Here is a 26574-nt window from a genome sequence, read left to right on the forward strand (position 1 = left end):
TCATTGCTTTGGGTGTTTAATGCCTGTTGTAACCGTGAGCTCAGGTCTCTGTGAACATCCATCACCGTGTCCATACGGATAACCAGGACAATGCAGCACCTCTCCCTTCCCAGATCCCTCCCCAGCCTCTGGCTCCAGGCTGTGTCCCCCCCAGAATCGAGCCCCCCACTCCCCCCAGGACTCAGCAGCTCCGGCCTGGGAGGGCTGAGCGGCAGCTCTGAGGTTAAAAAAGCAGGATTCAGGTCCCTCATTTCTCCTTGTCTTTCTTCCTGCCCTTCCTCTGGCTCGTCAGCTCGCTGAGCTTCTTGTCCAGGCGCCGCTGGAGGTGGGCTCGCTTGGCTGGGTCCAGGGATTTGTCCTTGGAGCCACTCCCGGGATACAGGACCCCTTCCCTGCTGATCCGCTGCCGTGCCTGGGCCTTGGCCTTGTCCCCACAGCCGTGGACCTGCAGGGGGAGAACGGACACCAGCTGGGAAGCAGGGCAGGGATCACTCACCTGGGAACCAGGGGGTTTCATTCCCAGAGCGTGGAATTCCTCTTCCACCTTCGCATCCTCCTAAAACCATCTCCTATCGTTAGTAACCATAATTTACATTGTTATTTATTTTTAATTCTTATTCATTATCTATATTTATTATTATCTATTATTATTACATTATGTATTATATATCATTATATATTATATATATTACTATATATACACATAGATGTGTTTTATTTTAGCCTTTAATTTAACTTTCATTTTATTAATATTTATATTTTGATATTTTTACATTATATAAATTTATAGATTTATCAGATATTATAATCATTATTTATTGTTAATTATAATCCACCTTTATTATTATTAATAAATGATTTCTTATTACTATGTATTTTATTAAACCCTCATTTATGCTTCAGAACAAAATATAAAGGGGATTCTTCTCCTCCTGGACTGCACAGTTGGCAAATCATCCTTTGGGATGATTCAAGTGGCTCCTTCTGCTTATATTATTATATACTAATTTTTATTTTTGTTTACTATTCATTATCATCATTTATTCTTAATAATAAATTGATGCTCAATATTATTACTTATTCTTACGTATTATTATATATTTTGTTAAGCCATCATTTATAGCTCCTCTCACGAAATATAAAGGTGATTTTTCTGCTACTGGACTCTGCCCAGGCAAGTAAATCATCCTTTGGGATGTTTCAAGTGGCTCCTTCCTCTTCCTTTCCAGTGAACTGGGAGAAGTAATTTGGGGAATAAGAGACCTTTTTAGCCACGGATCTGCTCCTCTCATGTAATTTGATCTGTCTCCTGCAGTGGAATTAAAAAAACCTTCATAAAGCTCGTTCTGTGCAGGCAAAGCTCTCCCAGCCCAACCTGTGCTCCAGCCCTGGCCGTGTCCGAGGGGTGTGGAGCCAAATCCAACACCAGAATCATCTCCCACAGGTGAGATCCTAAAATCTGACCCCTTCTCCTGGTCCATCCCGAAGTCATTTATGTTTCCACGAACTGGGGTCCCAGAGAGCCGTGGCAAAAGCCCTGGGGCTATTCCACATCGAAGCCTAATAGCATCTGGGAAAAGGGATGGGCTTTAAAAAGCAAGGAAAACTGTCCAGCAGGGATTTGAATCCCTACAACTGTTCCTCGTTGGAGGCTCGTTACAATTCAGCAGGGCGAGGCGATTCTGCAGGATATAAATTCACATCCCCCAGGATGGTGAGTGACCATAAATACAGCTATTCTTTGCCATGGAAACAGATAGCTCCTGACAGGGGGAAAAGCTGTGCCAAGGATTTATAGGGCTGCTGAGCTCCGGGAGGCTCCACAGGGCACCGAACAGCACCTGGGAGCTGTGGGAGGAGGGTCAGGGGCACAGGGAATTCTGAGCTGCTGACCAGGCAGCACTTCTCCGTGCTGGGGACCTGTCCCCAGGATGCAGAGGGAATCTGGAAAGGGCTGGAAATCACCCCTGGGGTGCAGATGGAATCTGCAAAGGGCTGGAAATGAAGCCCAGGCTCCCTCCAGTCACTTCCTTAAGCTTGTGCCTCTCCATTTCTCCTCCCTGTCTCAATTTATCCACGTGGCCTGAGGGTGTAAATGCCAGAAAACGGCAAAGAAGGGCAAAGTGAGAGGAAAAGAAGGAAAAGCTTTAGGGAAGAGGTGAGCAGAGCCCAGGTGTGGCACCTGGCAGCCCTGTGTACCTGCAGCTCAGCACAGAGTGTGACAGGGCCCTGCTGAAACCCCCTGCAAGGAAACCCTGCCCAGGGAGCTCCACGGGGAACATTCCCAGGTTAAGCCCGCCCTGCTGTACCTCAGGGATGTGGTGGCTGAGGCAGTAGCACCGGTGGCAGTGGTGGCAGAGCTGGCCCAGGGTTGTGACAGAGGCTTTGCAGCGGGGGAAGGCACAGGTCCTGTCAGCCTCCATGGCAGCAGAGATCAGAGCATCAAAATCTTCTCCTGCTCCGCTCCCGACCGCTGGTTTTCCTGGGAAAGGTGAGCAGACACCTGGAATGGGGACTGGCAACAAACCCACCCACCTACAGCCACAGCCTGGGCTGCCTCTGCTTCCTTCAGTGTGGGCCCCCTTAGCTCTTCTCTCTACATTTGGGAGTCTCCCCTGGAACCCCTGAGCCTCCTTCCTGGGAAAGGGTCCCCAATGTTTTTCTTCTGACTTAAGGAATGTGCCTCCAGGTACCCAAACCCCTCTCCCCAGATGCTGTAGCCAACTGATGCACATTCCTGCCAGTTCCCACCCCTCTGACAAGCACCGGGGAGCTTTCCAAGAGCCACATGCCTCAAGCACATAGGCAAATCCCAAGGTCTGGAGCAAACCCACAGGGATTAAGATTCGCTCAAGGAAGAGCATTAATTGTGCTGGTTATGAAAAGCCTGACCTACCTTTGGCTTCGCTTTTGTCCTTTTTCCTGCTGCTGGTGCGGGGCTCCTGCACCTTCCTGGCCGCCTCCTCCCGTCTGGCCTTCTCCCTCTGGACTCTCTCCAGGTGCAGGGATTTCAGGTCCACTTTCCCCGAGCCCTCGCTGCTCCCACCCGGCTCCGCGGGGACAGGGGTGCTCCCGCTGGGATGCTCAGGCTGTGGAAGGGGCCGTGGGGGCTCGGGGGGCAGCTCGGGGGGCTCCACGGGGTCTCTCTTACGGACACTGATGTACCTGTCCCGGCCCTCCCCGGAGCTCAGGTGCTGCAGCCCGTATTCCTCTGCCAGCAGGTGAACCAGCATCCGGTCGTGGGAATTCAGGGAGGGCGGGAAATCCAGCTGCACCTCGCTGCTCGCCAGGAACTCCACCAGCGCGGCCCTGAACCTGTCCCCAGCATCCTTTGTCCCCGAGTCCTCTCTCCCAGCTCTGCTGGTGTTCCGGGAGGAACGTGCTCCCTGCTTCTGGCTCCCAGCTCCGGCTGCTGCTCCTGCTTTCTGCTTCCCGCCCGGAGCCGGCTGCGGTTTGGGGCCGGATGCCGCGGGCGGTTTCGGGCCCTGCTGCCGCTCTCCCCGGCCCTTCCCGGAGTAGTTTTGGGGCACGAGGTCATCCAGGTACTCGAAGGCGGAGCGGACGTGGCCGTGCTGGGAGAAGTGGTCCAGGAGGCGGCGCAGGAAGGGCTGGGTGCCCACGGTGTGGCTGTCACACACCACGGCCACGTGGCGCCGCGCCCGCGTCACCGCCACGTTGATCCGCCGCTCCTCCGCCAGGAAACCCACCTCACCTGGGACAGGGACAGGAAGGGCCGTGGGAGGGAGGGATCCAGGCGAGGGGCCGGTCCCAGTGACCCAAGGGTTGCTTGGCGGAAGGGTGGGAGTTGGCATTTACCCCGCTCACACCATCCCACTCCTCTTTCTACCTGTGTTTCGTCACCTGCAGCCAGAGCCAGGGCTCCACACTGAGCTCCTGGGATAGGGAAGGGGATGGAAGGCACGTGGAGAGGAGAAATATTTCCCTGGCTGGCCCACAACACGAGACCAGGTTGGATCTGGGAGCGAACGCAATGCGGGAGCAGCGTGGAAAAGGTTCACCTTGTGACAGAGAAGGAACTGCAGGTAAAGAACCTCCCCCTGTCCTACAGAGCTCCCTCATCCTTGGAGGGTCTAGAGGAACAGCCATTTAGGAGCTCGGGGAGGTTCTCCTCTGCTCACAGAGCAGCAGTTCTGGGATGACTCAGGGAGGATCAGCCAGCGAGAAGGGGAGCGTGGGCGGCTGCCGAGCTTCCAGCTCCAGGGAATAGAGAGGAGGTCGGTCGGGAAGAGATTAATGCCTCCACCGGAGCTGTGCCCAGCCTGGCTCTGCTCCTGCCGTGCCTCAGCAGCCTAATTTGTGCTGCCTTTGAGGGATGGGGTGAGGGTGAGCCCCTCTCCGGGCTCTGCAGCTTGGAGAACCATTCCCAGCTCCTCTGATGTGGTTTAGCCTGGCTAGAGGGGCAAGTCCAACTCCTTTGATCCTGGAATTAGAGAATCCTGGAATGGTTTGGGTTGGGAGGGACATTAAAGCCCATCCAGTCCCACCCTGTGCCATGGGCAGGGACACCTTCCACTAGTCCAGGTTGCTCCAAGCCCTGTCCAACCTGGCCTTGGACACTTCCAGGGATGGGGCAGCCACAGCTTCTCTGGGAAACCTGTGCCAGGGCCTCCCCACCCTCACAGGGAAGAATTTCCTTTGAAAAGAAGAAAAAGGTTTCCTGCTGGATCAGGAATGGTGGCAGAGGGACAGGTCAAGGTCCCTGGCCTGCTCTGAGTGGAGAAATGCAGCTGCCAGAGGTTATGGATTTCTCCCAAGGGACTCAGAGGGTACCAATATCATCTATTGTACCCCGTGCAGGAAAAGCCTCCCTGTGCCCCCAGGAAGGCAATTCCTGCCCCACTTCTGAGCTCTGGCTGCTCCCTGTGCAGGGAAAGGGGCTGAGGACTCCCACCTTCCTGGGACACCAGCTCCCACCAGCACAGGGGTGAGTCACTCCTGGATAAGGACTATTCTTAGTGCTGTCCCCACCTCCATTCTCCCCACAACGCTGCTTTTCTTCCTCTAGGCTTGGAAAAAAAGGTACCTCCTCCTTCCATGCATACTTTCCCTCCTTTTCCCCCCCCCCCCTTCCTGCCATCAGCACTCAGCATTTCACCTTCAGCAGCACAGGTAGGGCAGCAGGGCTGTGTCTCCTGTGGCTTTGGAAAGGGCAATGATCCCTGCACGGGACAGAGGGGTCCTGGGGAGCTCCACAAAATCCTTCCACTCCCCCACAGGAGCCTCATGCCCCCAGGGCAGCAGCTTTTTTTCCAGCTATTAACTTTCTCTGAAGCTGCTGATAGGAAAGAACTTGATTTTCCGCTCTAGATTTTGCTCCCAAAAGCTGCATTTTCTGTGCCTGACTTGGGATGCCAGCTCCTGTTTGCTTCCTGCAGGGAACTGACCCAGAATTGGCTCCAAACCCAGGAAATTACCCCCCAACTTCAGCAAATGTGGGGCTAATGGGATGTGACATTATTATTAATATTATTATGATCATCATCATTCTTATTGCTTCATTCAATCATTTCCGAGGCCTCAAGAGCCAGGAAACCTCCAAACTGAGCAGTCCCGGTCCCCTTGAACCTGCTGTACCATGGGAGCCTCCTTTGCAACCCTGACAGCAAATATATTCATTAATTAAACAAATAAGGCTGAAAAGGAAGGGTTTTGCCAGTAATTCCATTCAGAGCCAAGTCCTAGAGCACTGCAATCAAGCCACAGTGCTTGGCTGCACGACTTCCTTCCCATTTCCTTCCCATTCCCCACAGAACCAAGCTCCAGCAGCGAGCTCTTACCTTTCCTGTTGGATCTGACAAAGGACAGGATCACTGCCTCCTTCTCTCTTCCTTGGAAACCATCAACTGATTTGATTTCCAGCTCGGGGTGGCTGTGACAAAGGTGCTCTCGCAGCATGTCCACCTGGAAAACAGGCCACAGGCAGCTTTTAAAGGAAAGACAGAGGTGAAAAGGGTTAAAATGGCACAATTTGGGGGAAATCCCTTCCTCCTAAACCCACATCTTGCTTGCATCTCCTGGAGGTCAGGTGATGATTCCTGAGGGTGGGAATGGTGCATCTAACTAACATCTCCTCCCACCACGGCCTCCAGCTGCTCAAATGTGGAGGAGTTGGCCCCAAATGCTGATTAAATTCTGCTCTGCCAGTCTCTGGGGCATTGTGGTGCTCCGTGTGCAGGGAGAGGGGGAATGCCAGGAGAGGGACAGCTCACCTGGAGGTTGTAGGGAGCCACCACAGCGATGTCCTTGGCCTTCACACCAGCATCCACCAAGGCCTGGACGTGCAGCCCAGCCAGTTGGACCTCCCCTGGGGCAGAAACAGAGTGTGACAGGGACCAGAGGCCAGAGAAACGTGCCCAGCTTCCATAAAACAGCAGGAAAAACTCAGAGAGACCTCGCTCCCTCCCCTTAAACGGCTGGAAAGGCTCAGGGAGACCCTGCTCCAGTCCCTAAAACAGCAGGAGAGGCTCAGGACACCCTGGTCCAGCCCAGAGCTCTGCCAAAACAGCAGGAAAGGCTGCCACAGACTGGTGTCTGGTTCAGAGGGATCTAAAGGGACAAGTTAAATCAAATGTGAATTATTTCCCTGGTTCACTGGCTGGACCTCTGCTTTGCAGCAAAACACAGCAATAAACATCAAGACTGCAGTGAGCTGTGCCAAGAGGCTGCCTCCCAAATCTGGGGAGCTGTGCTTTTGATCCCCTGCTCCAAATCCCTGAGTTCTCTCAGACAAGGCTTTTGGGCTCTCTGTGAGGGGACAAGAGCCTGTGTCACTGTTCAGTAGGGCCCTGGGAATGGTGCATGGAAAAATGAGGCACTTAAATGCTGGTGGGGTTCGAGGGGGTAAAAGATATTTAAACTGGTAAAAACTGTCCTTGTATTTTCCAGCCTGACTTTATGCTCAAGCTCCATAATGAAACCTATTTTTTTAAGGTGAAAAGCAGCAGGAACCTGATGTCTTAGGAAAATCCCTGGAGAAGAGCCAGACAGGATTTCATGGAAGGAGCAGAGGACTGGGAGGGAATTCTGAGCCCTGCCCACAGCCTTCCCAACACAAGTTTGTGCTCTGTCTGCTGCTGTTTGCCCTTCCATGGTGTAAAGCATCCACCACAGGGATCCTCCACCCTGTCCTAGTCCTCAGCATGGAAGAATGCCCCTGCAAGGGGACACGGGCTGGCCACCCCAGGCTGGACACTGTCACCACGGCCCCGTGGCCACTCTGTTCTTTGAGCCTGAGGATTTATGGAGGGGAATGATCCCTCAGCTGAGCAAGGCTCCCTGGATCCCCACCTTCCCCAAGGGGGACACCTCTGGGATGTGGAGGGCCGAGCACCTCAGACCGTCCATTCTGGGCAAAGGCATTTCCCGAGTGATGGTACCTGGATTGCCCTTGGACTGTTCATCCTCCTCTTCCAGCTCAAACAGGCCACAGCCAGCGGTGTCGATGAGCAGCAAGGCAGTGGTGGTCTCTTCTGTGGAGGAGACGCCCGGCAGGTCCCTGCACAAGGGGTTTGGGAAAGGGACAGGTAACAACGCTGATATTATGGCAATATCCAGAGGGGCTGTGGCTGCCCCATCCCTGGGAGTGTTCCAGGCCAGGCTGGACAAGGCTTGGAGCAACCCGGGCTAGTGGAAGGTGGGCCCATGGAAACTGGATGGTGTTTAAGGTCCCTTCCCACCCAAACCATCCTAGGATTCCACGCTACCATACCAAAGGAAGACACGCACAAGATAACCTTTACAGAGAGGGTGATCAGACATTGGAATGGGCTGCCCAGGGAAGTGGTGGATTCTCCGTCCCTGGAGATTTTTAAAAAGAGACTGGATGTGGCACTTAGTGCCATGGCCTAGTAACCGCAGTGGTAGTGGATCAAGGGTTGGACTTGATGATCTTGGAGGTCCCTTCCAACCCAGCTGATTCTATGATTCTATGATTCTATGAACTCTGCCTGACCTCTGGTCAGGCAGCGAAAAAAGACAACCCCCCCCTCAATTAACGTTCCCTCAGCGCACCAAAGGACGAAACGCAAACGCCACCGCGGGGACAGCGGGAACAGAAAACCCCCCCCGGGGAAGGGGCAAACCGGGATGAGGAGGACACCTCAGCTCAGGGGCCAGCAGAGAGCAAGCGACCCACCTGAGCAGGTGCTGTGCCACGGAGGGGTGGGCGCTGAGCCGGCCGCCGTAGAGCTCCGAGGAGGCCCAGTCCATGATGAGCCGGTGCATGCGGTACTGCACCGTCAGCATCCGCACCGCCCGCTCCCCGTAGTGCCGCGCCAGCCGCTCCATCAGGCTCAGGGACAGGCCCTGGGCCGCGGCCCTGCAGGGGAGAACCACCTCAGAGAGGTCCCAGGGCACGGGCAGGACCCATGCTGGGCTGAGCTCAACCAGCACCCGGCGACAGACTCGGCGCCGCAGCGGGAATGGCATCCACCGGTGCCGGGGAGTAAGTCAGAATGCTGCCGATGGGTAAACTGGAATGCTGCCGATGGGTAAGTCGGAATGCTGTTGGAGCACCTGCAGCACCCACTCCAGACCCTGCTCAGCGACCTCACGTGGCCCCGCTGGGGTGGCACTGTCACCCCTGTTTCACCCACAGGTACCAGGAGGGTGCAGTGCTGGCTGTGGAGTCCCCGTCCCTGGAGGTGCTCAAGGAGCAACAACATGTGGCAAGTCCGGGTGACAATCTGTCACAGATTGGATTCAAAGACCTCAGAGGTCTTCTCCAGCCTAAACAGTTCTGGGATTCTGTGATCCATCAGTATAAGGCTACACTGGCATTACTGGCATTACCACAAGCTCAGCCACGGCGTTGGCATCACCCAGCGCCTTAGGATCACAGCTCAACCCCGAATTTTGGAATGCTTGGTGTCCACACAGCCAGCCCTTGCTGATGTTTCACCCAGACACCTGCTGCTCCAGCGTTTTCATCCTTCCCCAGGCTAACACAGGGATCGTCATTTCATCACCCACCAAACCCCATCACCTCTGGCAGAGGCCCCGTGGCACAAATTAATCCTAATGAAATTAGCCTTTCGGGAGCCTAATTGCTTTGCCTTCACTGACAGAGAGGGTTTGTTGGAAGCACCAGCCGGAGGCACCGTCTGAGGAAGAAGGATGGAAGTCGTTGTGCTTGAATTTTGTGAGCATGAAGAGATTTTTCATACTGTGCCTGACAGTGAGGGGTTGCTGGCTGCTGCCAGACACAATGAACCAGCACAAAGATGACAAAATAATGATAGAGGACAGCTCAGGAGAATGATTTCCATCAAGGGGAAGGGCCACAGCACACATCCAATCCCTGCCGTGGGAATTCCAGCCCCACGGTGAGGGATTGTTGTGGTACTGGCCAGTCCTGCCATGCTCCTAACAGGTACTTGGAAAATATGACCAGAGAACTGCAGAGTCATTAAACCTGCAGAAAGGAAAATTAAGGACAGATCTTTCCAAGAAGCTGGGATTCATTAGCCCTCCTTCCTGCTGGATCATAGGGGAAAAAAATGGGGAATAACCTCTGAATGGACACAGCTGCAGGACATGGGAGGCAGCAGATTGCCAGGGGTGGGCTGGGGTGAAGAGACAGAGCAGGATGGGGGGGTTGGGAAATGTGTTCCAGTTACCAGGAATTAGCTTCGCTCCTGAATGAGAAGGTGCTGTCATGTTGCCTGATCCCTCCCACAGACCCTGAATCTCCTGGGCAAGGGGGGAATTTAAGCAGGGAGAGCTGTCTGCACTCAGGTGAAACAGCCAATAAATCTCCCAGCAAGCCTCAGGAATAATGCTCTTCCATACCCTTCCAGCTCCATTCCCACCACAGGGCTCTACGTGATGCTACATGCTGAATTAATAATGAGGAATTAAACGGCTTGAGAATATTTCACCTGTTAATAATTTCTATTATTTTACCACTCAATTAATTCCTACAGCGGTTGATTTCTACGCCAACAAAATCCTAAGTGCCCTGAGCAGACATTTTTTACGTATCAACTGCTTTAGACAAAGAGAACTGGGAGAAAAGGTTGGACAGACACGATTGCACAGTGTGCCCTTTTCTTATTCACCCCCGAGACAGGAGATGCTGGTGTGACTGATCTCTGCAGCACACACTGAATTTGGATTGAAGAGCTTGGAGAAGGATGTCACTGTGTTTTCCTGCCTCAAGAACTCCACATTAACAGGGTTAATTAATGGATGTGCATCCAGGAGCACATCCATTGCTCCTGGATGGCAAAACCAGGCTGAGGCTGTTGTGGACATGGAAAGTATTTGCTCTGTGCCCTGGGTTTTTCCATCCTGGTAAAGCTTTAAGAGGTTTCACAGAAAGGTAAAGCAGCAGTGAGGCTGTGCAGAATCCCCCCTTTTCCCTGGATATTGTGAATTATTTTTTTTTTTTTAATCCTTACAAATATAAAGGAGGAAGGGAGTATGTTCTATTCCAGCTGTGGAAGCTGGCAGAGAAACCCAAGGCCTGACACTTCCTCTTCAGTGGAAAGCAGATCCATTCAGTCTTGAAAGGATATGGGGATGGTGCAGACACCCAGACTGACCATTAGCAAACAAGCAGCAAAACATTCCAGTGTTTGTCTAAGAAATGAGTTGTGAGAGTAAGAGGTTTGATAAATATCTGCTGATATCTGCAGGGAGTACAGTTGATAAATCAGAGCCCCGATGTGGAGATGAATTAATCGGGCTGCCAGAAAAGGATGGAATGAAGGCTCAAATGAACACCAGCAAAAAAATGTTCCTGTCAGACTGCAGGAAGTGTCCTGGCATTGAGGTGCCCACTGGGACAGGGCCAAAATCCAGATGGAGGGTCTGAAGCTGCAGCCAGTGAGGAGCCTGGAATTTGCCATTGCTGGGAAGAGCTCTCAGAAGAAACCATCCAGCATGGACAAGATGCAGGTGAGTGGACTGCAAGGTGTGTGGTGGGACACCCTCTGCATCCTGGGGTAGCCCCAGATGTGTCAGAAAGCAAGAGGAGCACCCTTCAGACTCTCCACCAAACACTCCCTAAGCGTCAAGGGGGAAAAAACCTGATGATAATAACTGATAAATGCTGGATCCACGGAGGAAAAAGCAGGCAACAGGAAGGTAGTTGGAGCACCCCAGCATTCCTGCTGGACAAGAGCTTCCTGCCTGAGCAGGGCTGACTTCCCCTGCTGTAGTAACAGCCGAGCCTCCTGCCAGCCTGGATCCAGCCCAGCTCACTTTAGACCCCAAAATAGGAGCCCACCCACTCCAGGCCCGCTGTCATCAATGGAGAAGGGGAAGGTGGGAGGAAGGGTTGGAGTCCTCCGCATGAATCATCCCTGGAAATAGCTTATCCCTTTCCCTGAACCAAAGAGGAGGTGGCAGGTGATTTGGGGCCTTCAGGAGAGGTCTGGAATTACCTCCAGGAGGAGGTGGAAGGGATCTGCCTCTGTGCTGCTTCTCCTGGTCTGCAGGGACTGTGCTGGCGCACACACCTTTGAGAATTCCCAGCAACCCCAGAGCAGAGCCAAAGGCTTTCTGTGGGATTGCTCTCCCTGGCTGTTAACTCGGAGCCCTGGAAGCCCTGGGGCAGTTGCCCAGCAGACACAGGACCTCTCCCTGTTCCCTGGCTGGGATAAGCTGCAGGTAAAGGCACCACCTCCCAGGAGAATCCTGCTGGGATGGAGCCACATGAAACTTCCAGCAGTGACCGTCTGTAACGCAGCTCTGATGGAATTCTAGCAGCATGACCAGCTCCTGGGTGTGTGTGTGGGGGAGATCTAGCAAATAATCCCATTATGAAATATCTCCATTATGAAATATCTCCACAGGTGAGGATTCGGAAGCGTTCGGCTGCAAAAACAACAGGAGGAGCCGGGAATGTACCTGTGGGAGACGATGGTGGGGGGCAGCTGCTTGTGATCCCCGGCCAGGATGCACTTGGGAGCCTTCAGCAGAGGGATCCAGCAACTGGCTTCCAGGGCCTGAGCACACTCATCAATCACCACCAGGTCGAAGTGGTTTTCGGGCAGCAGCTTCAGCGGGCCGTCGGAGGAGGCACCTGATGGAAGCAGGAGGTACAACGATATTTCTCTGCAGGGATTTAGAAATCCAGCTCTGCAGCCCATGCCAGGCACGTATACATTGATATGTGTACGTCAGGATTGTTTTTGCCAATTCCTGTTTGTCCCCCTTTTTTTTTTTTTCCCCTGGCATCTGGGCCCAGAAGCTTCCAAGTCTCTTTGGAAAACAGCAGCCAAAGAGAACGAGATCCTGGAATGCCTCGCCCAGAGCAGAGCAGTGAACACCCACCTTCCTGCTGCCCCCCAGTGCAAACAAGACCCCTCATCACCAACACTGGAAGGGTGAGGGACTGCAGGTCCACCAGTCTGAGAAGTGGGGGACAGCCCAGGAGGGAGAGACGGGCTGAGCCCCCACTCCTCTGCCCTGCTGACCCCCTGGCTGTGCCACTCTGTCCTTCCTCATGGCACTGGGGAGAAGGGAAAGCACGGGAGAAGTAACCAGGCCACCACAGCAAGGGCTAATTTTTAGTATCAGAAGCCCATTTGTAACATCAAACAAATAACCCTGGCACACAACCTGCTCTAACCCAGACCTACCTGATACTGGCCCACGCATTGATCAGAAATCTGGATGTCAGGGGCATCAAAATCTCACCCAGTTCATAAGGAAAAAGGATGCAAAAGGAGGAGAGCAGGGTTAAGAAGCCAGCATGCCAGGAGAGAAGATTTTTATTCACAGAAGTGGGTTTTTTTCCAAAGCTCCTGTGCTATTCTTCCTGCTTTCCTCCTTTGAAAGCACGTCTGAGAGGGGGGATTTGGCTTTGCCACCGTAAATCCTGCTGCCTCTGCACCTCTGCATCACTTCAGATGTTACAGCTTGTCATCTAAGACACCCTGTTTTCCTTTAAAAGCTGTTTTCCAGCCTATATGAATCCACTCTGGTAAGAGGGGCACACTTATAACCCGAATTTTGCCTTTGGCCGTGCTGAGGGTGGAAGGAGAAGTTTTGCTGGAAAAAAAGGAAACCTCCCCATTTTCCAGGCAAGGTTAAAAGAAGGGAGAGGCCAATTCCCAGGGAATAAAGGGAAGACTTATCTTTCCTTTAACCTTCACCCCAGTAAACTTGCCCCATGAGGTCTTTTTTATGACCTAAAATTATTGATGTTTCCCTTCAGGAAATGATCCCTGAGCAACTAAATCTGAAGATTATAAGTGGAGTATTAAACATCTGAGCTAGAAAAGCCCTTCAATGTGTGTTAAACTTTAACCACTCACATCCCCCTTGACTGCAAGGGGTATTACCTTCCCACCTGTAGATGCAAATGCCTGATGGATACCTGGATCTGCTCCCTAAATCCTGTGTCACACCACACATTTTTGTTTTGTTTTTAATAAGTAATTAATAAATTAAAAATAAATATACAAAATTTATATTAAAATTAATAGATAAGAATATAATATATAAAAATATAAACATATACTATATATTATACAACATATAATGTACTATAATATATTACAATATATAATATTATATGTCATCATAATACAATTATAATACATATAATTACTATAAATTATTATAAAATATATTATAATTATTATAAAATATATTGTAATTTATTATATATAATGAAGTATATAATATATACTATATAAAAATAAATATATAAAAATGTATTATAATTATTATAAAATATATCACAATTTATTATATATTATATATAATGAAGTATATAATATATATACTATATAGAAATAAATATATAAAAATGTATTATAATAATTTTAAAATATATTGTAATTTATTATATATTATATATAATGAAGTAATAATATATATATGCTATATAAAATAAATATATATAATTTATGTTTTTAAAGACAGATGTTTAAGGACTTTTGTGAGGCCAAGAGGGACTAAGGTTTATCTTATGTCTCCCCACTTCAGGAATAATCACTTGGGTGATTACAGAACTAACAACAGGCAGACTGAGAGCAGGCATTGGAAACACGTGCTGGATTCCTGGAAACAATCCAAGCAGGGAAGCAATTCCATGTGACTTATGCAATCAATAGCAGACTGCACACCTCCAGCAGCTCTTGTTTACTCACTGAACTCTCAGTTCCCACTCAGAGCTAACAAAGGCCCTTCCAGACACCTATTCTGTGCCAAACAACCCCCTGTGCCAGAGTGAAAACTGGGAGCATTCCCCTGTGGAGGGCTTTGGGAGACCCCACTGAGCTCCCAAGAGCTTGGGGCAGGATAAGCTCCCCCAGGTACCCTTGCAGGGCACGTGGTTTGCCCGAGTCCTGGCAAAGGGAGGTAAAATCCCTGGACAAGGGGATCCCACACCTGTGTTGGTGGCCAGGACGACGCTGGCGTGGCTGAGGGCTGAGGCCATGGCAGCTTCTTCTCGCTCCTTCAGCTCCTTCCTCAGGGTCTTTATCTCACCCAGGAAATGGCTCCGTTCTCCCTTGTCCTGGGCCCTTTTGGTTTTTGCCTAGGAAACAGAAAAATCGGGATGGAACCAACTGTTTCTGGTCAGCTCAGTCCGTCCAACAGCCAAGCCCGTGACCTGCCAAATCTGGACATGGAGCAGGAAGGAATGTTTGGGAAGAGGGGTCTCGTGCCTCTGCTGGGTGAGGGCAACTGGGATTTCCTATCTCCTTCCGCTCTGGGAAGCAGTGCCCCTCTGGCTCCTGGAAGCAGGAGGGCTCCCCAAGCCACAGCAGCAACTCTGCCCCTTCAAACCAGCAACTCTGAGCTGCTCTAAGTGACTCAGAGCAGCATCTAGACAGGCCCGTGGCTTATTTTAGCAGCACTATTAAATGTATCTAACACATCAAACCACCAGCACTGGGCACCAGCACTTCCAGACCAGCTGCCACGAGACCTCAGCCCAGCTATGGCTCACTGCAGGCACCCTGAGCAATCCCAGAGGGAAACTGGGATAATTTCCCTGGAGGTAATGACTTGATAATCAAGATGAAACGTTGCAGACAGAAGCTTTTACATGGAGCCAAACCAATAAGGCTTGATTGTTCCTACAGTCACGCTCTGGATGGATGGATTTTCCAGGGTCTAACGTGGATCAGCTCATGCTGCAGCCTCTGCTCAGCCTGTTGAACTTGTAGGTATTTAAAAGTCTGAAACCTCCACGTGTCTGTCAAGTGGAGTGAAAATGGGCTGAGAAATTCCAGGTGGGAGATGACAGAGAGGCAGATCTGTGACCACACAGGCACCTCCTCCTTAGCTGGATCTGGGGGACAGGTGGACTGAGCTGAAGGAACAAAGCAAATGAGCATCAGCTTCCTCCCTGATGGAACCAGGAATATTAGAGAGGCAAAATGAGAGTGCCAGCAGGGCCAAGGGGAATGTCTGTTCTGCTGCAAAGGTCCAGGGAATAAATTAACCACAGCAACTGTTCTCTGATGATGGATTGTGACACTCAGATCCAAACATCCGCCTGATTTTGGGCTCTGGAAGCAGCTTAGGGAGCAGGGAGCCCAGACCAGAGGGAACAAAGCACAGGATGGTGTCTGGCACATGGGTCAGACTGGATCTCACCCAGCCCTAATTAGGGCTCCATGGGTGCCATGAGGCTCTAATTGTCCCCACCTGTCTCATCTGAGCCCCCACTCACCCACTTTTTGGTCTGGGAGCTGTATTTAAGGCCAGGCCAGGCTGAGCCTGGTTTCCTTCCTGGATTACTTGCTTAATCCCCCTGGACCCAGACCTGTGCTGCCTTTCTTGTTCAGGTACTGTGGGGCTGCAGTTTTGCTAGTGCAGAGCATCCAGGAGCTGAGATCCTGGGATGCCTGAAGCCAGCTGAGGGCAGGAGGCACAAAGGGGCAGGAAGTGCCCAAAGAGAGCACATGGTTTTATTTCTGTTACTGGCCCTCCTGTGGTTTGGGGTTGTGAGGAAGGGGAGGAGTGAGAAGAGTCAAAATGTGGAATTGCAAAGGAAGAAATTATTACAGGGACAAGTAGGGAACGTGGCAGGGGAGAAACTGAGGCAGGAGGAGGGAAACACAGGCCAGGACCCCAGAGGTGAGGTTTCTGCAGCCCAGAGAGAGAGATGGAATGAGTCAGGGTCATGTTCTCTGACAGACCTGACTGTGGGCAGCTCAAAACAAGCAGCTCAAAACAAGCCTTGGTGGTCAGTTCCTCCCTCCCATCCCCATGATCCTCTTCCTAGGGAGGAAGCAGATGGAGACCTCAGCACTGAAGGCTCTGCTTTCTCCCTAATTTCCCTTCTACTATGGAGAATCAACAGTGAAAAACCTCTCAGCTTTCCAAATGTCTCCCAAGGAGAGGAAAAGCAAAATTAATCACCAGAATTAATCACTGGAAAATAAATTAGGAAGTAAAAAATGGCTTCTGGACAGTGCTGTCACTGGAAGGGGAGGGAAAATAACTTATTATCAAAACCACATCCCAAAGAATGGAGCTACTTTGTAAGTTAAGTTTAGGAAAACTAGGTTGAGAAAGAAGAAATTAAAAGATGCATTTTTAAATATGCTCAGTTTTCTACTTGAGGTAGCTGAGAGTGGGAGGGAGTGTCAGGACAGGCAGACAGCTCATTAGGAAGTGAATTAATGATGGGAATGTTTCTCTGGTGAAGAGGAGGGCAGGAACCATGCCAGACACACGATGTGAGGGGCAGGGCACAGCAGCAGGGACTGTGATTCTCCCATTTCCGTGAGGGATTCAGCCAGGAGGAGTTCTGCCTTCCAGCAGATGAAGACCACAGAATCCCAGAATGGTTTAGGTGGGAAGGGACCTTAGAGCCCATCCAGTCCCACCCCCTGCCAGGGGTAGGGACAATTTCCACTAGCCCAGGTTGCTCCAAGCCCTGCCCAACCTGGCCTTGGACATTCCCAGGGATGAGGCAGCCACAGCTTCTCTGGGCAACCTGTGCCAGGGCCTCACTGCCCTCACAGGGAAGATTTTCTTCCTGATATCTAATTTTCTAACTTCCAATCAGAGTAAATGGGATTAATCCAGGCCACTCTGGACCCATTCCCAGCTCCTGCTGTTTAGTCCCCTGCACTTTGCCATTATTTTTCTCGCCCCTGAAGTGTCCTTTTGTCCTGTCAACTGGCCACAAAGACAGACTCACCAACAAACCCCCTGCCTGGGTACAGAAGGATCCAAAATGAGCATCCCTGGGGGCTCGTGGTGTCCTGAACCCCCAAATACCTGGTTTAACCAGGGTATGCAGGTTGGATTATGTCAGGACTAGTCACTGACTTGCCTCTAGTCGCTGATTTTTGGGATAACCCAGAGTACAGGTACCTAGGAAGTGGCAGAGCTGTCCCTTATTTTAGAGAGGACTGTGGATTGGGTGCTGCAGCCAGGCAATACCTGTGGGATGAGCTGCAGGGACACGTACCCAGGCCTGGTCGATGTCCTTCCTGATGTCTGCCACTATCTGGGCGTTGTCCCCACGGGCCAGGACTGCATCCAGGGAATGCTGCTGGATGGGCTCCAGCAGGCGAGCGGGGTGTCCCAGCCGCAGGATCCGGGCCTTGGAGCCGGCCAGCCTTTCCACCAGGTTATCCACAGCCACGTTGGAAGGGGCACAGCACAGCACCTGCCAGGGAAGAGACCAGCTGCTTGATACCTCCAAGGGCACCAGAATCCTGGAGCAGCAGTGTCCAAGAAGGAGGAAGCAGAGAGAGGGAGACCAACATGCACGTATTGGGAATAAACCACTGACATCTCTAGGGCCTCTGGGCTCCAAAGGTAAATCTCACCTTGCTTTGCAGCACTAGTGTAGAGTCCACAATAAATAGCAAACCTGAGCTTTGAAGCTTCTATCAGCACCTAATCTGAGCTGGTGGGAAAGTCCCTGATCCCTGCAAGCCCAGCCAGGCTCTGGATTAGCACAGCTCCTGTGGGAGCTGCTCCAGCTGCCACAAAGCCCTTGAGTGTGCACAATAATCATAGAATCCCAGAATGGTTTGGGTGGGAAGGGACCTTAAACACCATCCAGTCCCACCCCTGCCATGGGCAGGGACACCTTCCACTAGCCCAGGTTGCTCCAAGCCCCATCCAACCTGGCCTTGGACACTTCCAGGGATGGAGCAGCCACAGCCTCTCTGGGCAGCCTGTGCCAGGGCCTCCCCACCCTCACAGGGAAGAATTCCTTCCCAGTATCCAACTTAAGTTTCCCCTCTTTCAGTTTGAATCCATTCCCCCTTGTCCCACCACTCCAGTTCCTGATGAGTTGTCCCTCTCCAGCTTCCTTGCAGGTCCCTTCTGATACTGGGGGGTGCTGTGAGGACTCCACACAAGGAGAGGTGGTCACTGTCACCCCAGCCCTGCCAGTGCCCCTCACCTTGAGGCCTTGCTGCACAGCCTGCAGGATGATCTCCACCAGGGTCGTGGTCTTCCCTGTGCCGGGTGGTCCGTGGATGATGGCGAGCTCCCTCTGGGCCAGGGAGAAGGAGACAGCTTCCCTTTGGGATTCATCCAGTGAGGTATTGAAAAACTTCAGAGGCTCTGGGGACACAGCAGGAGGGTCACTGGGACTTCTGCCCTAACTGGGAGCTGGCTGAGAAGCACAAATCCAGGAATAAAAGAAGCTCTCTGCAGCCAGCCCAAATCCATTTCATAATGAGGAGGAATTTGGGACGAAGGCACTGAGAGGGATAAAAGACCCCAGAATGTAAAAGTAAGGTTTGTTATGCTTCCAAAACAAACTAGCTGTCCATCCTGCATCCATGCTTTCCCCATTCCCTCCCCATCCCGGATATTTTTGCATTCAGCTGTGAACAGTCTGTGCTGGAATTCCCAGTTTTTAAAGAGGAATTTAGCTACTCTAACATCAAAACAGGAGGGTTTTCCTGGCTGAGGAGGGGGCTCTGGGTTTGCTTCACAGGTTAGCCAGCATATTTAAGGAATCTTCAGTGGAAACTGGGAGGGAAACAGCTGATCTTGGGAACAAATGACACCCGTTCCAGTCAAACCCGACACAGCACTAATGAAAAAGCAGCAGGAAAACCTACAGAGTCTGTGAGCAGAACACAGCAGCCCTGTATTGGTCACCAAGGAAGGCAGGAAAAGATAAGGACAGCAATTTAAATGATAAAACTAAAATTGGTTTCAGCTTTCGTAAGGAAGGGAACAAAGAGAAAACAATATGCAAATTGTATCGGAGGAGAATTGGTTTCACTGCAGAGACCCAATTCTCACAAGCTGCTTTTTAACCTCCCAGATTTATCTCATTTAGGCCCAAATTTATTCTCATCCCCCCTAATCCTGCTGCTAATCTCCTTGTTCATTATGGGAGTTAATTACAGCAGAGATGATGACTCATTACACTGAGGTTTCCCGAAAATAATGTTCCCACAAAAGCTTATATAAGACACATCTCTGGGCACAGTTCCCTGCTGGGCATCATGTGGTTTATCCCTCTCTTTGCTTTAAGGGCTGGATTAAAAACAGGGAAGTTTCTCCTGGTTTTAGGCAGGTGAACCTGTGTGGGACCTCTGGCTTTTGAAGCAGCACAGCTAAACGAGGTGTCTGGGCTAAACAAAAAACTCCCATTAAAAAGGTGGTGAGGGAGGGAGAATTGGGGCCAAAGGTACTTTTTGCTGTTAATCTGCCTCTTGGTTTATATATAATTTTTTGGGTGAGTGTGCTAACGACTAAGAGAAGACCAGGAAACATCCCATGGGCTGGGGAAGCAGCAAGAATAGCTTAAAAACTGCAAGGCATTTCCCACAGTGAGGAAGGAACAGCCGGGCCGTGGGAGTCATTGATGTTTCCTTGCTGAAGGATGAGCTCAGGAGCTTCTCCAAGCTTGTGCCCACCCTCATCCCTTCCAAACACATGCTTCCAGGAGCTGCTGTGTGGGTAGGATGGGAATGTGCCTCTCCTGGGCTGGGCAAAAGGGGTGAGGAGGAGGAGGGAAGAGCCTCTTAAGGGATGCTGGGCTCCTCCAAACTCTTCTCCATCCACCAGCTGGGCTCCAGGTAGAACTGCAGGTTATCCACTGCAGCAGGGCTGGTCCAGAGGACTCCACAAGGAACTGGTTTAGGATTTGCACCTCTTAGCCCAGCTCTACCCCTGGGCATCAGCTCTGCACAGCTGCCTCCTGCTTTGCCCGAGGCTGTCCATCCCAGATCCCAACCAGGCCATGGAGAGGAGGGATGGAAATCTGCACCCTCAGGTCTGGCAGGGACGTGCTTCACTGGTGACCAGGTGATTCTGCCCTGAAACACAGCTTGATTTAGGGGGTGTAGTGTTGAAAAAACAAACCACCTTGGCCGTCAGGGTTGGCTCTCCAACGTTTCCAGGGACTGAGGTGAGTTCCAGCCACTCTGGGAGGCAGCGGGCTGGTGGGTGATATTCAAGCCCAGGAAAAGGGGTCTTTGCACCAAAAAGAGATGGGGAAAGTGCACTCTTCACAGTATATTCCTCACCATCAGCGTGTGGAAGCACCAAGAGCAAACCAGACCCCACCGGTAGCTCCTCCACAGCACAACCTCACTACAGCCAGTGCTGCTGGACACAATCCAGGTGGGTACTTCAGCCTGAATCAGGAACCTTCCCTGTTCTCCCCAGGAAATATTTGGCATCTGAGTTGTCTGGGTGGCTCAGTCTCCCCCAAAAATCCTCAGGGCCTCTCCACAGCCCCTGTGATCACAGGAGGTGTCACGTGGCTGAGGGACAAGGGGCATTTAGGATTTTTTGCAAGTGACTTGTGCCAAAAAGCCCAAGGAAGTCTTGCTTGAAATCCCCAGTGCTTCCCCAGTTGAGGGAAGCCAAGCTGGTTTTTACTGGGGACATTCCTGCCTTTTAACCAGGCCTTTTCCTTCCTTCTTTCTCCTTTCAAACGTTTTTACAGCCACGGGCAGGTTTAAATACAAGCCAGGCCTTTTGGAGCCAGTTCCTGGGAACAGAAATGAACATCCCTCACTTTGTCCAGCCCAGGATCACAGGACAGAGTTGGCAGCTACTAGTGACCTGCACAGGTAAGGCATAACCAGGATTCCAGAGGGAGAAGGGATGTGCCCCTCTTGGATGACCGTGGGGAGCACAGCAAAGCAGAGCAATGCTGGCCTCTGCTGGCAAGCAAAGCCTCTCCACATTCCCCCCATTCCCAAAATACTGGGGTCCAGGAGTCCCACACGGATGGTGGGAGCAGGGCAAGGAATGCTTGGAGGAGATTTTGGGTGTGGAAGCTCCAGCAGGGCCACGAATGCAGGCCAGAGTGTTAGGGACTCAAACAGAGCATTTCTGGCAGATGAGTGCCTGGATTCTGCTTCCCAGGGAGTCTGACAAGGGCAAAAATCCTGCTCAGTTCAGAACTTGCCTTTTTGGAAAGCTTATTCTCCCACTTGGAACATTTCTGGAGGCAGTAAGGTGAGCTGTGGGAGTGCTTTGTGTCACTCCCACTCTCAGGTGCAGATCCCAGCTACCCAGTGGTGACACCTTCCTGTTCTTTTGACTGCCCCACAGGTTATTCCTCCCACAGCCTGTCTCGTGTTCTTGTGCTAGGACAAGGATGTCTGAAGTGTTTTGAAAGGACTTGGCCCTTGTGCTGGATTAGGCTGCTGGTGTCTGATAACTAATTGCTAAAATGCACAGCGGCGTCAGAACCCACCCCAAAGTCCTGCTTGAAAAACAAAGCTTCTAATTTTTATCCCACACTTTAAAAAAAAAAATAAAATCAAGTTTAGGCTTCTGCTGCCACACGTTTCACTCACTGGAGCTGATTTTTCCCTCACTCCCTCCTATGGCTTTCTGGCTTTGGGTTGCAGCGAGCTTGTATCACATCCCAGAATGGTGTTGACACAGATGTGTGTCTAGACAGGCAATTTTAGGAGCTGTACAGAACTTATTGACTCAGCCTGCTGATGGGTTTGTTAGAGATTGGGTAATGGATGGGATGACACAGAGGGAGGGAAGCATCTCCCAGAGAAACCAGGCTAATGGGTGCTGGGTCATGAAAGGAGACACTGTGACGTGGAGAAGCACCTTGGGAGCTTTTTGTGTCCTCCTGTGTCACAGTACTTCAGCTCAGTGCAGGCTGGCAGTTCAAGGACCTATTTGAACTTATTATTATTATTATTATTTAATTCCTGGCTAGGGGCTTATCTAAATTAATCTAATTAATTTTAATTTTGAAATGAATATATAATTTTATGATTTAAAATGTCACATACAAATGTAATCATCTATATTTTTATTTTAATAAATCATTTATATTTTAATATTTATTATATCTTTACTATTAATCTTAATTAATTAATAATCATTATTAATAGTAATTTAGTATTACTATTTGTTTTATGTTTATTTTTATGTATGTTAATATAAATACATACTTATATATAATTACATATATGTGTATATATATTATGTATCAAATATAATACATATGTCTAATACATATATATATTATAATTATATTAGTATTTTATATTGTTATTTAATATTATATTGTTCTATATTACAATATAACATATAATGTACAATGTAATTATAAGCTATATTATATATTATTTATTATATTTATCATTTATTACATTATGCTATTAACATTTTTTATTTAATATATAGTTTTAATAAATTAATAGGATTAATGTAATTTATTTCAACTTAGAATTAATCTAAATTAAAAAAAATATCTCTAGTTGGGAAGAAAGCAGCTCTAAGGGGAGTAAGTAACTGGAAGGCCTTTGTACCCTGCCAGAGTATTTTACTGATCTCAGGTGATGCCTTCTCATATTTCATCTCCTCTGCCTGTCTGATGTGGCTGAATGTTTCTATCCATCAATACTGCCTGGCCTGGGGAGATGTAAAATTCATCTCTGCTTCGCTTGGCAACCTGGGGAGAAGGAGTTTTCCTTCATTAGAGGCAGTTCTGCTCCCTCAAGGGTAAAAGCAGAGTTGCTAAGAAAGTTAAAGATGAAAACTTGATTCTTTTATCTCGTATTAAATACTGTGAGTGCACCAAGGCCCCCGAAAGGGTTGACTCACACAGGGATCAGTGCTTAGAGATACGGGGATATGACTCATTAATATCCGTTTCTTGTCCTTGGTACATCCTTCTGGAAGCCAAGCCTGGCTGGAGGGAATGGGAACGTGCCTTGGGCAAGAGGGCAAACCACTGAGGGCAGCCAAATCCACGATCAAAGGAAGAGGAACAGTGCAGGGAGCTGTGGGGGGGCAGGAGAACGAGGGAATCCTGGAAGGGATGGATTGCACGAGCAGGGAGAGGAGGGATCTGAGCTCTGTATGTGGCTTAGACCCAGACTGCCAGCCCGGCCTGCTGGGCAGTTTAACCCACCCTCTGCCCTCATTCCCAGAGTTTTGCAGTCCAGAGGATATTTCCCTTCTGTCAGGGGATAACATTCATTAGCAGTTGTTGGTATTTGATACAGCTGCTGATTGGGGGGGGCTGGTTTCCCCCCGTTTTCTCTGAAAGGTTAAGCTGTGTAATTTCACTTTTTCTTTTTTCCAAAGACTCACAACAAAGGGGAATTCTACTTATATCCAGTTTTTTGGACAGCTGTTGGTAAAACCAAGTTGTGAAGCATTAAGTATTTGATGAAACCAGAGCTCCAACTCGACTGAACGCAACGAAAAGGCTGTAAAAATAAAAATCCAAGTGTTCCCATGCTGTTCCAAACAGCCACTTAATTCCCACAGAGGTAGTCACTGGATTTTCAACAGAGAAGCAGCACTGGCAATTTCTCATCTCTGGAGTTTATGGATGGGACTGGGGCAGGAAGCAAATGAGGAATTCCTCGTAAACTGGATTGGATCTCAGACTCATGAATGTGTGCAAACTGATTCCCCCATCACAAATCCTGCCTGTCATGCCAGAACTCCGCTTTCCTTGGCATGCTCTGAGAAAAGGGAGCGTTAACCAGCTGAAGAGTCTCTTCCAAGGCTCCTTCTATGAGGGAAATGTGCCCAGTATAAACCAGTATGAACACGGAGTGTTCAAGGCCACGTTCAACACTCGGGTCTTTCCTGGAGCCGAGTGACTGCACGTGTGGATATAAACTGTACATGGAGCACGAGTTATTTGTGTTCCCACGGCAGTTCCCAAGAACATCCATAAAACCTGATTGAAAAAGAGGATCCTTACTTGTGTCACTGGACGCCCTGGGAGCAGAGGCAAAGAAGAGGACGTCGATCAGGTCAGAGGCCGGGCCACCACGGTACTGCTTGAGTGCAGTTAAAGCTCTGCCAAAGAAGGGAATATCCAGGTTACAGGAATTCCTTTGGAGACTCCCAAGGGCCCAGAGACAGGCTGTGGGCACAGAGGGAACTATTCCAGAGCTGAACAGCGTTACCCCACAAGATCCCACCTAATTCCTGCATCCCCCAATGTTCCCACACGCGTCCCTGCACAGGTCAGGCTTCCACCTCCTGTTATTCCAGTTTGGTGCAGCCAAATGTGCTTTGTCAGAATGTTAATCCAGCAAAGAACTCTTCCATCCTGGCAGGAGGAGTGAAAAGGCCCTACACAGAACCCGGGGAGTACCAGAGGTGATACAACCAGACCAAAATACGCAGCTGGGAGAGGGAAAGGGAAGAGGAGGACCAGCCAGCAGGTGGGTGAATTTAGGCTGTTATGAGGCTGCAGCATGACAAATCCAACTGAATTATCCCGGGATGGATTCCCTCAGCAGCAGCACAAAAAGGCAGGCGGACGCCTCCCCTCAGTGGAGCTGCTGTAGGAGCAAGAGGGATGAGATGGGAAAGGAGAGAAACCAAGCCTAGTGAATGAACTGGGAAGTGTCTGGGACTAAAGCTGGCAGTTCTCCCGTGGCTCCCCCGCCCCTGAGCAGAGGGGGAGCCCGGGGGAGCCCTGACCTTTTGAGCCTGTTGTAGGTGACGTCGTTGGCCAACTTGAGCAGGCGGAAGGAGTGCTCGTGGTCCAGCCCCAGCTCCCCATCCCGGGGCTCCTCCAGGGCCACGGTCACTGCCTTGGAGGTGACACGGGTCACGACGCCGGTGGCCACTGGGTCACCCTGCCCAGCAGAGTCGTAGAGCCCCACGATGTCCCCTGCAAAGGCAAGTTTGGAGAGCGTCAAGGGCGGAAAACGTGTTGTTGCCCGCAGAAGCTGTGGCTGCCCCACCCCTGGAAGTGTCCAAGGCCAGGCTGGAGCAACCTGGGCTAGTGGAAGGTGTCACTGTCCATGGCAGGGGGTGAGACTGGATGGGGGTCCCTTCCCAACCCAAACCATTGCAGGATTCTGAGACATGTTTTTTAATTTTGGAATGTCCCTTACCAGGCCCAAAGCTGTTGGAGGGCAGCTCGGAGTCCGAATCCCATTTCCTGGGCTGGAATGTCACGAGGAGACGCCCGTAGAGGCCGGTTCTCTGGCTGGTGACCTGGAGTTTGAGCAAGCAGACGCCCCTCCGCTGCAATTCCTTCAGGGAGACGCTCTCCTGCCATGCCCTGGGAACCACACACAGGGGTGAGAACACCATGGGGATGAGGTCAAGAGTCAAAGCTCCAGGTCACAGAGTGGAATGACCTTGTCCTGGCTCCTGGTACCTCCATCCCCGTGGCTGGGTAAGGGTCTGCACCCCCGAAACAGGGGTCTAAGAAGGGTGGTTTACAGGTCAGTTGGTCCTACAGGGGTGAGTCCAGCAGGGTTTCCCATGGATCAGAGCCCTGTGGGGTGGTTTCCTACTGGGATGGGCTGGTTAGAAAGGTGGCATTACACCTGCATTCCCATAGGTGACTGGAGGGTTTCCCAAGGGTGACAGTGGGTCCCAGAGGAGGGTCCCTCAGATTCCCACGGGTGACAGCAGGTCCCAAGGGAGGGTCCCCCAGGGTTTCCATAGGTGACAGTGGGTCCCGGGTGACGGTCCCTCAGATTCCCACGGGTGACAATGGGTCCCAAGGGAGGGTCCACCAGTGTTTCCATAGGTGACAGTGGGTCCCAGGGGAGGGTCCCCCAGGGTTTCCCATAGGTGACAGCGGGCCCCGGGTGATGGGCCCTCAGATTCCCAAGGGTGACAGCAGGTCCCAAGGGAGGGTCCCCCAGTGTTTCCACAGGTGAATGAGGGTCCTAGGGGAGATTCCCTCAGATTCCCACGGGTGACGATGGGTCTCAGGTGAGGGTCCCCCAGTGTTTCCATAGGTGACAGCAGGTCCCAGGGGAGGGTCCCCCAGGGTTTCCATAGGTGACAGTGGGTCCCAGGGGAGGGTCCCCCAGGGTTTCCCACAGGTGAATGAGGGTCCCAGGGGAGGGTCCCCCAGGGTTTCCCATAGGTGACAGCGGGTCCCGGGTGATGGGCCCTCAGATTCCCAAGGGTGACAGCAGGTCCCACGGGAGGGTCCCCCAGCGTTTCCACAGGTGAACGAGGGTCCCAGGGGAGATTCCCTCAGATTCCCACGGGTGACGATGGGTCCTAGGTGAGGGTCCCCCAGTGTTTCCATAGCTGACAGTGGGTCCCACAGGAGGGTGCCCCAGGGTTTCCGTAGGTGATAGTGGGGTCCCACGGGAGGGTCCCCCAGCGTTTCCACAGGTGAATGAGGGTCCCAGGGGAGATTCCCTCAGATTCCCACGGGTGACA

At 51.1% G+C, this 26574-nt stretch overlaps 1 protein-coding gene across 1 annotated transcript in view; it reads right to left on the bottom strand.

Moving 5' to 3' along the window:
* Nucleotides 1-26574, bottom strand: part of IGHMBP2 (immunoglobulin mu DNA binding protein 2) — a 26866-nt gene continuing 292 nt past the window's right edge. The window contains exons 2-15 of the mRNA XM_027662021.1: nt 25278-25447; nt 24859-25051; nt 24128-24225; nt 18359-18522; nt 17411-17611; nt 14368-14515; nt 11875-12049; nt 8156-8338; nt 7398-7516; nt 6231-6325; nt 5799-5922; nt 2897-3712; nt 2310-2482; nt 1-445 (exon numbers count right to left, since the gene is read on the bottom strand). Of these exons, the coding sequence (XP_027517822.1) occupies nt 248-445; nt 2310-2482; nt 2897-3712; nt 5799-5922; nt 6231-6325; nt 7398-7516; nt 8156-8338; nt 11875-12049; nt 14368-14515; nt 17411-17611; nt 18359-18522; nt 24128-24225; nt 24859-25051; nt 25278-25447 (2857 nt within the window). The 3' untranslated portion in view covers nt 1-247. The remainder of the gene's footprint in view (nt 446-2309; nt 2483-2896; nt 3713-5798; nt 5923-6230; nt 6326-7397; nt 7517-8155; nt 8339-11874; nt 12050-14367; nt 14516-17410; nt 17612-18358; nt 18523-24127; nt 24226-24858; nt 25052-25277; nt 25448-26574) is intronic.

Source organism: Corapipo altera, unplaced genomic scaffold (assembly GCF_003945725.1).
Source record: "Corapipo altera isolate COAL_440 unplaced genomic scaffold, ASM394572v1 RXGC01000072.1, whole genome shotgun sequence".
Taxonomy (NCBI): Eukaryota; Metazoa; Chordata; class Aves; order Passeriformes; family Pipridae; genus Corapipo; species Corapipo altera.